This window comes from Oncorhynchus tshawytscha, linkage group LG04 (assembly GCF_018296145.1).
Source record: "Oncorhynchus tshawytscha isolate Ot180627B linkage group LG04, Otsh_v2.0, whole genome shotgun sequence".
Classification (NCBI taxonomy): domain Eukaryota; kingdom Metazoa; phylum Chordata; class Actinopteri; order Salmoniformes; family Salmonidae; genus Oncorhynchus; species Oncorhynchus tshawytscha.
The window spans coordinates 35,759,643-35,772,659 of NC_056432.1; the positions used below are offsets into that span (position 1 = coordinate 35,759,643).

General features: G+C 41.3%; 1 protein-coding gene, 1 long non-coding RNA gene, 1 other non-coding gene and 1 pseudogene across 3 annotated transcripts; 2 read left to right on the forward strand and 2 right to left on the reverse strand.

The window, feature by feature from the left end:
* Nucleotides 1-557: 557 nt before the first annotated feature.
* Nucleotides 558-6,626, reverse strand: LOC112248635 (ran-specific GTPase-activating protein). Its single transcript, XM_024417819.2, has 6 exons — nt 6,465-6,626; nt 3,780-3,916; nt 3,109-3,266; nt 2,750-2,878; nt 2,568-2,636; nt 558-1,969 (listed from the first exon to the last, which is right to left on the reverse strand). Exons 1-6 carry the CDS (start codon nt 6,477-6,479, stop codon nt 1,851-1,853), a joined length of 627 nt encoding a protein of 208 aa, XP_024273587.1. The 5' UTR covers nt 6,480-6,626; the 3' UTR covers nt 558-1,850.
* LOC112249781 lies at nt 2,391-2,520 on the reverse strand. The gene has a single exon (XR_002953440.1). It is a non-coding gene; the product is annotated as a small nucleolar RNA SNORA77 (small nucleolar RNA).
* Nucleotides 6,627-6,896: 270 nt separating the features above from the next.
* LOC112249511 lies at nt 6,897-8,978 on the forward strand (annotated as a pseudogene).
* Nucleotides 8,979-11,120: 2,142 nt separating this feature from the next.
* Nucleotides 11,121-12,342, forward strand: LOC112248636. Its single transcript, XR_002953255.2, has 4 exons — nt 11,121-11,368; nt 11,487-11,604; nt 11,720-11,813; nt 11,906-12,342. It is a non-coding gene; the product is annotated as an uncharacterized LOC112248636 (long non-coding RNA).
* The last annotated feature ends 675 nt before the right edge of the window (nt 12,343-13,017 follow it).

The window sequence follows — 13,017 nt, forward strand, 5'->3', positions numbered from 1 at the left end:
AAAAAAAAACTCATGCTGATTGGATGGGTGGGCCCAGGCCCACGCTCCAGCCATGTGAAATCCAGATTAGGGGCTAGTTCATTTATATCAATTGACAGATTTGCATATATGAACAGTAACTCTGCAAAATTATTTAAAATGTTGCATTTATGTGTGTTCAGTATATTGGTGTTGATTCGTTTCAGGGACACATCTTGATCAAAATGGACATATTTGTTCAATGACATTTCAGTTATTTGTATCATCAATAATATGCCTTCTCTACAACAGCACCATCAATTGGAATATATTAGAATGCATTTCACTAGTCACAACAGTACTGATACAGTACGGAACTTGAAAGGTTGGTGAACAAGCATTGATTATCAAACAAATGTAACCAACCGATGAACATTTTAATATAGTTTTCTCAATGTGTACCATTAGATGTATCAAAATTTCAACCCTCACCATCTTGCAAGGCAGCCTGAGATAACCTTGACTTTCCATACCAGACTGGCTCTACTGCTCTTCCCACTTAGCAATTCCTCACTCTATGCAACATAGACAAACAAAAGGGTCGTTGAGAGCTTTTATTGGAAGGTGGAGGAAACATCTCAAACCATTTGAGTGCAAATGAAAAGCAACATTCCATTCTGTACATGTATTTACAGATGCACTGGCGCGTCGATGCACCTAAGGGGCAGGGTCAACTCAGTGGGTACAGGTTAGGATGGTGAGCACACCTGATACCGCATCATTACACTCTTGCACTATACATTTTCTACATGCTTTAGTTTCAGTTTGAAGGAATGTATTATGCCTTAAAACAGACTTGAGCCACCGGGAAGAGTACCCAAGCCAGGAAGTACTGTAGCCTATACCAAAGTCTGATGAACCATCGTCTTACATTTTGATTTGGTGTGATCGGTCTTCAACAAAAAAAAATGAAACAAAAAACACCTTTGTGATTTGATGAATTTTGTGCATCAAATCATCTGCAGCAGAACATCTTAGATACGAGTCACTGATAACTGGTCCAAGGACTACAGTAACCAAAATGCACCTGATGTTAAAGACGTTATGGCTACGTCTCAATGGTCCAAAGTGTCTTTCTCCATTAATTTCCTCTCCTTCATCTGAACCTCACAGCAGATAGGTGAAAGCAAACTCCTGCCTGGTAACCATCCACCACATTTCTCTGCCTTTATGTACATAACTACCTCAAATATATCATGCCCTTGCAAATTGATCTGGGACTCCCTGTATAGAGCTTCATTCTTGTGTATTTTATTCCTCTCGGGTTGCTATTTTTCTCTGCATCGTTGCAAAGGGCAGTAAGCATTCCGCTGTAAAGTGTACACCTGTTGTATTAAATGTGACAAATATTAGGGGTTTCACCTCGTCTCTCTTCAGATCAGTATAGACAAAGGAGAGGAAGCCTCCATATTGAGATGCATACCAAGACATTACAGCTCCTCTCTGCCCATTTCCATTTTAGGTGTGGCACTTACAAGCAGTCCTATTCCCTATAAAACTAACTTGGCTTCATTCAGAAGAAAAAAAAAGACTTACCCAATGTGGGAATTACCAATATCACAAGCCTTATTTCACAGTATGTCAAGTTGACACAGATGAGCAGTACAGACAACTTGTTTTCCATGATGGAAACAAGAGGGCGGGTGGGGAGGGGCACAATTGAATGAATGGATACTTTTTGTGTGGCACCAAGGTCTTGCGATCTCTCGAGGCAAACAAATCGTTAAAAAAAAACTAAATCAATATGCAAGAGTCCAAATTCAGTTTCTTTAGTCTATTGTAGAAAAAGAGGGAAATGACAAGTTGAAGATCAGTAAAGCAAGTTCTTGGATTCATTTCTTCTCTTCTGCCTTTTCCTCTTTCTTTTCCTCGGGTGTCTTGGTCTTGTCGTCCTTTACAGATAGTGCCTCCAGTTTCTCTGCCACTTTGTTTGCACGGTCAACGTTTCCTCCTGCAGAGAAGTACAGAAAGATGAGACATGAACTCTTTGTCAGTGTGGTGTCACGGTGGCCAAGATGAGGCTCCACACCAAACGTATTTAGAAAGCCCTTTTTTTTTTACATCAGCAGATGTCACAAAGTGCTTATTCAGAAACTCAGCCTAAAACACCAAAGAGCAAGCAATGCAGATGTAGAAGCAGGGTGGCTACACATCAACAGTGCACGGTAACAGTCCTCTTCATTTAAGAGCATGTTTTAGGGCATTGGGGATGTCTGCCATTTCAATGGCCAAGAATATTCCAGTTTGAGTTTTTCCCAAGACTTCTCATTCCACCAATACATTACGCAAGGTTAATCTACTGAGTAGTGATTAACATGTGACCTGCTCAACAATGGTTGTTCTTTGTAATTAATATTACAGAGAAAACAATTCTAAGTGTGCCAGAACATACCAACATTAGCCTAACAGTAGGCCAGCGAGTTGTTACATTCTGTATGTTAATTTAGCAGACATAAAAAGTTCTGGGCTGGAGTGAGCAGCAGAGAACAGAGTATTGTCTGCATACTGACTGAAAGAATGTGAAAAAAAAAAAAAAAATGTACACCAACCTGATCCATCTTGAGATTTTCTGACCTCCTCCTTGCATTCATCGAACTTCACCTTAAATTTCTGAGCGTCTGAAAAGGACAGAAGTTATTTGAAACCCCAGCCACACTTTTTGCATGAGAAAGCTGACTGAATTGTTAAAAGCTAAACGCAGTGACTAAAATAGACGTGTTGTCATGCTCACTTTCTGCATTGAGGAAACGTATCGCCAGGAGTTCAGGTTTGGGATGCTCATCAGCGAAGTCGGCGAGTGTGTTCCACACCCAGGCCCTGTCGCTGCCAGCGTTGGGCTTCAGCTCCATCACAGGAAAAACTGAAAGAGCAGAAGATGAAAAGGAATTAGGCCTCTGACTCAGAGTCAATGACTCATAGACAATAACTTGTTTTTCTTATACCTCACCATCATCTCATACTTAGAATGGTAATTTGGTGGGTGGACAGGCAACATGCATGGGTTAACGAAAAGGTTTCAGTCCAACACACACACGCTAGACAGCAGTGATAAACACTACTGGTTGAGACAGGGAGTCTTCCGTGACTCACTGTTGTGATTGGCGCAGATCTTCAAGGTCCGGTCTCTCCTCATCAATAGGCGGATGGTGCCCTTCTCTTTGTGTTTCAGGAGCTTGACGTCGCCTGTGCCGCGCTCCTTCCACTCTGGTGGGTCGTTCTCAGACGCAAAACGGTAGAGCTTCGCACGCCTGAGGGGAGAGACAATATGGGTAGAATGATGAAGCTGTGCATGGAATCAGTGACAATACCTGGGTGACAGAGGCAGGGCTCTATGCCAACCTTTAAAATATATATTTTTATTAAACAAGGAGCATGTGTGCTTAAGTTGAAAAATATAGGCACACAAAGAAATTTAGGAGCAACACGGAAAACATTTGAGGTCATAATTTTTCCTAGGTGCATTGGGGATGCTAAATTAAAATTCCAGGTCACACAGCAAACTATTTAGGAGCTTAGGAGAGTAAAATGTTCCACACTGTAGAGCCCTGAGAGGGCTGGATGGTTTCATAACACTTGAGGTGAATCCTCACTTCCAATTTAGTAAAACAAATTACTTAAGTCTCCCATTGACAGTGCATGCCTAAGTGCAAATTCAACAAATTTAGAAGGTAAGTTCGATATAAGGATACAGCCCTAATTGAATTACAAATTAAGTATTGTACAATGATTTAGGCTATTCAAGGTTATCATCATCAGCTTACATTTTGAACAGTTCCTCCTCGTCCTCCTCTAGCGTCTTCACATCCTGCTCTGGAAGAGACACGATGGGCTCATAATGGGGATCGTGGTTTGATTCTTCTGCATTGTCTGTTGAAGTCTCCTGCTCTTCTGGTGTTTCCTATGAACAAGATTTACACACACGTTAACCCACGAAGGTAGATGTCTGCGGCCGCGCTGAAATCTAATTAGCATATATATATTTTTTAAGGCTAGAGATAAGATATATTTTTTGCATTGGATGCTTCTCAATCCACCGCAACCGCCTATGTAACCCTTCCATATCAGTGGTGAAAGGTGACAGAGCGGTGTTTGTCAGACCATGAGACATCCCGAAAAATCAGTTTACTCACAAAATTGTCCGACCAATTTAGCCTACAAACTGTTATGACACCTTTATGGAAAGATGACGTTCTCCGTTTTGCTCTACGACCCTGGGACTGAAGTCGGTACAGCCGATCTGACAACTTCTGTCTGTGGCGTCCGAAAACAGTCTGGGCTACACACTAACATGACCCCTCTGTGTAAAGGTGAGAATCTCACAAACAGGTCTGTTGTTAAGCTCTAGGATGCCCACAGGCCTGACAAGACACTTTTGAAGGTCCCCCGGTACCACCACAAATGTATTTAAGTACATTTTTTACTGAACCTTTATTTTACTAGGCAAGTCAGTTAAGAACAAATTCTTATTTACAATGACGGCCTACTCCGGCCAAACCCTAACCCAGATGACGCTGGGCCAATTGTGTGCCGCCCTATGGGACTCCCAAAGGTCCCAATTACAGCCTGGAATTGAACCAGGGTCTGTAGTGACACCTTCAGCACTGAGATGCAATGCCTTAGACCGCTGCGCCACTTGGGAACCCTATTAAGTGACAAATTAAACACATGTAAAAAATAATATTCTTGTACTGTAGCTCTCAGATATAGGATAGTCACTTTCAGAACAAACTTCTTTTAGACCATTTTTTGGGGAGTATCTGTTATTTGATGTGTTTCTATGGGATAACAGCAGCCCAAAAATAAATAAATCATCAGGTATTGTTGTAAAAAAAAAAAAGAAACGTGATAATCAAAAATCAAAATGATCCTTGGTATTGGTATGACCTTCTAAAAAGAAATTCCATATAGTTTAGTACAACCCCCCTCCAGCTTAGACTCTTAGTTTCACCTGGATTGTCCTCTCCTCTCAAGTTAGTGAAATGTACTTTACTAGTCAATGTATTAGACTGTAAAAACAGCTCCACCAACTAACTGCAGAGGGAGGTGAATAGAGGGATTTGAGAGATCAGGCTTCGAGGTCTACTTTTGTGTGCAATTTGCTGTGGCAACTGAACTTAGTGGTGCTGAGCCAAGCATCTTTGCTGCTGGATGGCTTTCTAAAAGGCCTTGCAAATCCATGATCTCACACTTACTACAGAACATGATAATATGGCCTAACATTACATAAAAACGCTCAAGAGGAGAGGAAGAGAAAAGTGAAGCAAGTGGACAATAAATGACAAAACAATAACTTTTATGTTAGCTGGACAACTAGGCCCAATTTAAACAAATAACTGACGTTAGTTCTGTTTGTACATGAGTTAGCCAAATTTGCAGACAGCTACCAAAAAACTACCGTGACACAAATATCAGCAAGCCATCTTGCTAAATACTACTTTAAGATGAATTGATTAACGTTAACTGCCTGAACAAAATGTATGAAAGGGGCGCGAGGCTCCATGCGTTCCGAGTAACGTAACTGTATGGCTAGCAACATGTCTCCGTACAAGACTAGCAAGTCATTTCAATCGTTGTCTTGTTACGTTAGCTAATGAAGTTATCGGCTTGATTATATAGCGAACAGTGCCATAACTCAAACAGTATGTCAATGTTCACTTATTTTCTAGCTAGATAGATGGTAAACACGCACTGAGAAAGTTGACATTCCTTTCGGCCTGGTGTTAGCAAGCCAGCCAGCTAACGTTAGCTAGGCCATTCGGAAAAGTACCAAGCTAGCAAGTTAGTTAACTAGAGATGGAAAATAGGTTTAACCATCGTGTCAATGACATATAGATAGTTAAATGCAATTATCCACTCTTAAATATAAATGCAAACAAACATTGTAAGCTCAGGACACTTCCACAATATTGCCATTTAAAAAGATGCTAACGTTAACTAGCTTTTGTTAGCTAGCTGGCTAACAATTATTGTCAGGATAACATACAACTAGGTTCAAAGCCAAATATTGTACATGGATGTATACCCAAATACATATTAGGTTTAAATTATCATTTTGAAAGTAGTGGTTGCACGATTATACCACAGACATGATCAAATATTTAGATCATTGTTCTGTTAGCTAGCTAACTAGATGGCTAGTTAGCCAGCCATTTAGCTTTGGAGCAGATATAAAGGGCGGCAAAAGTATCGAGTTACCCACTTTTCTGACATATACAACAAAGGTATAACTGATTGACCATTGCCAGTAAGTCATTGTTTTGAGACCAATTTACACTTTAGACCTTCAATACGGATGCTTAACGAGGTTGTTAAAAATAAGCATCCCTAGCCGGCACATCCCTAGCAAGATAAACTTTGAGAATGCCAATCAAACATCACAATTGAAATTAAATGTACATTTAATTAAATGGACGGCACACAAATAGGTTTAAAACTCACAAACGTACCTTCGGATCTGCCATGTTAATGTAGATGTTTGTAGATTACGGAATTTAGTTTGATTGATTCAAAACCAAACTCTCCGTTCGCCTTGAGTTCCTCTCTTCGTGCTATAGATTTCGCGCGTCGAAATGTCCCATTCGCGTTTCCTCCATCCCAGCATCCCCCCCTTTCGACACTATTTTAAAGGGCTCTAAAGCGTATAAAATGCTCTACAAATGTCATAATGGTATGTGTGATATTATTTTACGAAACATGAATACACTCGGTGTATTATTGTTTTCTTTATTAAAAATGGTAATATACTTGCATTGCAATGCACTCGAGTACTGCAGACATTTCATTCTGTGTTGTAAAATGGTAACTGTGAAATGTTGCTACATATCTCAAAAGTGGCATGTGTGGTTAAAACATTGGATAGATGGGTAACTAGCTAGAAACAATTTCAGTGTCAACAAAAATAACAACCTGACAGTGTCTAACGCCAACAACAACCCATTCACTTTTTTTGTAGATCTAGCAGCTTCCTCACTTCCTGTGTCAGAAAAAATAATAATATTTTTCTAGAGTTATCCCACTATTACACAAGTAACAGGAATCATGGAGAATATGCATCTTCTATATTTTCAGTTGAATAATCCAGTGATGAAATTGTTTCTAGCTTCGTGTCGAAGTTCATATTAGCACGTGTCCCACAATATGGCAGCCCGTTGTTTATTCTAGTTATCATTGAATTCCCCATAAAACAAATGTTCTTCATCAGAGAAAAAGTGAAGGTAACTTGGTTGTTTGCTTTTATGTATAGTAATGTCCTAGGTAAAAAAAATTCAGTGCTATATTAAGTTCCTGCTTTTAAAAATGTGCTTTGCTAAATCTTCTTTACAGCCACTTTGCTACACTAACTGTAACAACTCTGTAAGGTCTGTGAGAGCTTCAGGTTTCTTTAATGCATACCTAAAGCAGTGCAGAAATAATGTATGTGTAAAATGTGTATTTTGACATGAAATGCAGACTGATAGTCCAGATGAACTACCCCCACTAACAAGAACAGGACAGATGTTGGTGACTTCCCAGTGAATGTTTCTCCATTACTGAAAGAGGAGAATGCATCTGACCCCAAAGAACATTTAATATAGGGGGGGGACAAAAGAGCCAGTAGATGTGACGGACGGGGTGAAAACAGATGAACCCAAAGCTGAAAGAGGAGGAGAAAGCAGCCTCTTTTCTGACCCTAATAATTTGTACAGCTACGTCCAAGTGGACATCTTCACCTCTGAGATTTTCAAAGAATGAGGAGGAGAGGGACAAGGCCGTGAAGATGGTGCATGGCATGCAGTGGAAAGGCCGGGTGCTCACTGCACCTGGCCAAACCCAAGGCTGACCCTATCCTCAAGAAGAGGGGGTGGGATGATGCCGGGCAACCCCCTCTCCAAACAGCAGGAGCCAGAGCAGGATGTGGCACCCCTCAGTGTGCAGATTGCCAACGTGGTGGTGCCACTGTGGAACGTACCTTATGATGAGCAGCGGAGGAGGAAGAAGCAGGAGGTGGAGGGGGTGCTGCAGAGACTGGTCAGGTACAGAGACATGTATAAACCCATGCCATGTGTGGCTTTGGTTCACTTACAAAGAATGGCCTTAAGTGGGGCATTGATAGGATTACTGCAGTCGATTGCATTATATCCTGTCTATTATTATATCCAGCCATGAAAGACACCAAAGAAATGTACTAATGAGATGACTTTATAGTTGTCCTTCCTTTGGTGTAATGAACAGAACAATTGGATGTCTTTATTTGAGTATGTCTTCATTAGCAATTGATAAAGAGGAAAGGTGTGTAACTCAAACCAAACAAAGGAAAACTGACTGTGCATCATGTTGTTTTTATGTCCTCCCCTTTTCTGTTCAGATAAATGGGCAACACCAACAAAGCGATGCTGCTCTGGCTGTTTGTTCAGAAGAAGTTGCCCTCTGGATGACATTCACCCATATCCATCTCAGGTACAATGCCTACTGTAGAATTGCTCTTGAGAAATCCTTACAGAACCTCTCTCTGAGTGCTGTTGTTTTGAAACCCCCAGGCTGTTAGGCCTATATGTGGCTGCCTGACCTGGCAACCTTGGATGAACCTTTGCAGTTGCTGAAAGAAGCTGAAATTAAATCCAGATGCACTCTGACATTTTGGTCATCCTATTCAATGAGTGAGTCTCTCAGCTACCAACAAGGGGTTTGACAACCTAGGGTCTTCACAAAATACATGCACTGACTGTACTCCCTGTTTGGGTCTGCACAACGTTGACCCTAATACTCTTTCCCCTACTCTTATCATGCAGACTGAATACAGGAACAAGTGTGAGTTCGTCATTGGTATTGGAGCGAATGGTGAAGATGATAAGACCATAGGCTTCAGACTGTGGAAGTACAAAGGGGGCTCCTGTGCCGTGGTGGGACCCTCAGACTGCATCCACGTCGCCACTAAGGCCAAGAAAGTGGTCTGCGAGTTCCAAAAATGTATTAGGTATTAAAGACATCTTACTGAGAGGGAGGCCTCATCTCTGTCCTGCACTGATCCCTCCCTGATCACAGGACTCAATGTCACATCTCAGTGAAAGATTCTGTCCATGGCATCAGATCTGCCCAATACGCTATTTGACCTACAAACTGGTTTTAGCATGGCAACCAGAAGGAATACAAAAATATAGTTGCACACAGCAATACAGTAGCCGGGTGGTCTCAAATCAGTTTGTGCTGTATATAGCCAATTCTTACTTCTTTAGACCCATCATATGCTATTTGTTTATCTACACAGGACAACCCCATACTCCGTGTATAGGCCTGAGGCATACGAGGTCCGTTGGAAGTCGCAAACAGTGCAGACCACAACAAGGACCAAGCAGGCCATGGCGGTTTTCTTTAACCCACAGTTGCAGAAATCAGGTTTCAAAGTGGTTAATACTAAAGTAATACAGATGGTAGTGATTCTTAGATTAGAATGCATAAATGTGTACATTTCTGCACCACAGCCCAAGCTTGTGTATAACTGAACAATGTGAAAAAGTGTAGTGACTCCTTTCAAATCCTGTCAGTCATTTAACTGTTTATTAGGGATTCTCCTGCCCTTTTTCGACTCTGCAGAAATCAAATACACTGAAGAGCCTCTGTGAAAGAGTATTTCACAGAGGATGACAAAGAGTGATGTAACCGCTCTGTACTTTGTTTCAGCGAGACAAAGGTAAGATCATCAGAAAAACAAGTTAACGGTGCAATAATGCACATGGGAATGTTGTGATTGACAGATAATGTTCGGTTCACGAAGGCAATCACCTAACCCAGAGGACATGACGTGTGATCTGGTAGCTGGAGAGGAGTGTATTCATGAGGAGCTTCTTGGCCTGGAGTTCAGGATATCCCCTTATTACTTTTTCCAGGTGAGTATCCCATGTCATGTATCATAGCTGTAGACTCTTCATCCTTTTTACCCACCATCTTCTGTCCATTTGGCATTATTAAATTGAGCTCCAGGAAGCTGTATTTCCTCAGCCATTTTAAGAGCATCTCATCCAAGTTAGTGTCTCTGAAGTATGGCATTACAATGATTTATAGCTGTATAATGTCACTGAGCAGGTGAACACAGGGGCAGCACTGTGCTGGATGTATGCTGCAGAGCAGGAACCATTGGCATCTCCCTGGATAAGGTACTATAGAGCAGGGTTTCCCAAACTTGGTCCTGCCCCCCCCCTAAACTTTTAAATAAGGACTCATGGCATCGTACATACAGTTGAAGTCGGAAGTTTACATACACCTTAGCCAAATACATTTAAATTCAGTTTTTCACAATTCCTGACATTTAATCCTAGTAAAAAATTCCCTGTCTTAGGATCACCACTTTTATGTTAAGAATGTGAAAATCACATTCCCAGTGGGTCAGAAGTTTACACGCACTCAATTAGTATTTGGTGGCATTGCCTTTCAATTGTTTAACTTGGGTCAAATGTTTTGGGTAGCCTTCCACAAGCTTCCCACAATAAGTTGGGGGAATTTTGGCCCATTCCTCCTGACATAGCTGGTGCAACTGAGTCAGGTTTGTAGGCCTTGCTTCCACACGCCTTTTCAGTTCTGCCCACAAATTTTCTATAGGGTTGAGGTCAGTCTCGCCTGCAGTCCCTCCTACCCCCACAACATGATGCTGCCCCCCCACGCGCTTCACAGTTGGGATGGTGTTCTTCAAGCCTCCCCCTTTTTCCTCCAAACATAACAATGGTCATTATGGCCAAACACTTCTATTCTTGTTTCATCAGACTAGAGGACATTTCTCCAAAAAGTACAATCTTTGGTCAACATTTATTTTTTCTGAGGTCTTGGCTGATTTCTTCTGATTTTCCCATGATGTCAAGCAAAAAGGCACTGAGTTTGAAGGTAGGCCTTGAAATACATCTACAGGTACACCTCCAATTGACTCAAATTATGTCAATTAGCATATCAGAAGCTTCTAAAGCCATGACATAATTTTGGGGAATTTTCCAAGCTGTTAAAAGGCAGTCAACTTAGTGTATGTAAACTTCTGACCCACTGGAATTTTGATAGTGAATTATAAGTGAAATACTCTGTCTATAAACAATTGTTGGAAAAATTACTTGTCATACACAAAGTAGCTGTCCTAACCGATTTGCCAAAACTATAGTTTGTTAACAAGAAATTTGTAGAGTGGTTGAAAAACAAGTTTTAATGACTCCAACCTGTCTATTTGAAACACAACCTTGATTACAGCGACGGTATGGATGAATCTGTCTGGTAATGTGTGACGAAGGAAAAGTCATTTACTCTGTTGACACCGTCTTTCGGTTTCCTGCAGAGGTGAGGAAAGTGATTGGGATAGAGATGTTTCAGGAAACAGAGAAGGACGCCAAAGTCAATGGTAAGAGGCATAATCAGATTGGTCAAGCTGCACCAATGTGCCCAGAGTTATTCAGTCCTCAATAATTTTGCAGTAGCGGTATGAGAGCAAAAACCTAACTGTGACTAAAACGTTTCAGGGCTGATTAACATTGAGTCCCACTGTGGAAAGGCTGCTGAAGACATTTCAAATGGTGCTCAGCACTGTCATATCCCCAAACGTCACAGCCATTGTGGACCCACCCAGAGCAAGCCTACGTATGCTCAAAAAGATACTGGAGCCTCTCTCCCACACATTCTATCAGTTTGTAATGCACTGTATTCAATTGTGTGGAAGGAGAAACACTTAATTGATCAACTACCTAATGTCTAGGTCCCAAGGTCATTCTGGCAATCAGAGCATGTGAAGAGGCTGGTTTATGTGGCATGCGATGCTAAGGCTGCCATGAACAAATTTATTGAGTGAGGTAAAACATCCTGCACGAGCAGTCCATTCATCCAGTATGGTGTCTCCATGGGGATTGTGAAACTGATTCTAAATCCGATCTCTTCTGTGTAGTCTTTGCAGGGCTCCCTCTAACGGTGTACGTGGAGCTCATTTCCATCCGGTCCGGGCCATGGCTGTGGACCTCTTCCCCCTTACTACACACTGAGATGCTGCCGTTCTTTTAGATGGTGAACTAGTTTCCAGAGCACCAGCAACAAACTGGAAGACGAGGCTGAGGGAACCAGCAACAAACCGGAAGAGACCACAAAATTTTACCTTACCCTGTTGTCATTATTTCAGGTATGTTTTGTACTTACTGTACATGTTCTAAACAGAAGCAGTGTCAGCAAAGTCCATGGGGAAGTAGATACTTTCTGAAGGCACTATGTGGTAGATAACTGTTCACACCCCTGGACTTTTTCCACATTTTGTGGGATTAAAATGGATTTGTCATTTTCTGTCAACAATCTGCACAAAATACTCTGGGGGGGGGGAACAAGTTTTGATTAGATAAGTATTCAACATGTTAGAATCACCTTTGCCAACGATTACGGCTGTGGTTCTTTCTGGGTAAGTCTTACAAGCTTTGCACAACATTCTTTAGAAAATTCTTCAAGCTCTGTCAAGTTGGTTGTTGCTCATTGCTTGACAGTGATTTAAGTGAAAACTAACTAGACCAGCCGGGAACATTCAATGTCATCTTGGAAAGCAACTCCAATGTAGATTAGACCTTGTTTTAGGTAATTGTTCCGCTGAAAGTTGAATTTGTCTCCCATGGTGAAATCCCTGAACGGTTTCTTTCCTCTCCAGCAACTGAGTTACAAATAATGCCTGTATCAGTACACCATCCAAAGGGATATTTAATGTATGCTTTTTAAAAACATACACAATCTACCAATAGGTCCCCTTTGTAGAATCTTTTTGAAATTCACTGCTCCACTGAGACCTTACAGATAATTGTGTGGGGTAGAGAACGTTGTCATTCAAAATCACACAAAATACTTATTGCACACAGTGAGTCCATGCAACTTACTATGTGAGGAATACTTGACTCAAGGCTGTTCATTTAATGTGGGTTCTCTGTAGATATCTTATAGTACAATTTGGGGCAGGATAAAAGTGACTCAGTTTAATAGCGCCTTGGTTGACATCTTGATGCATGTATGAATTACAAAGACCCCCCC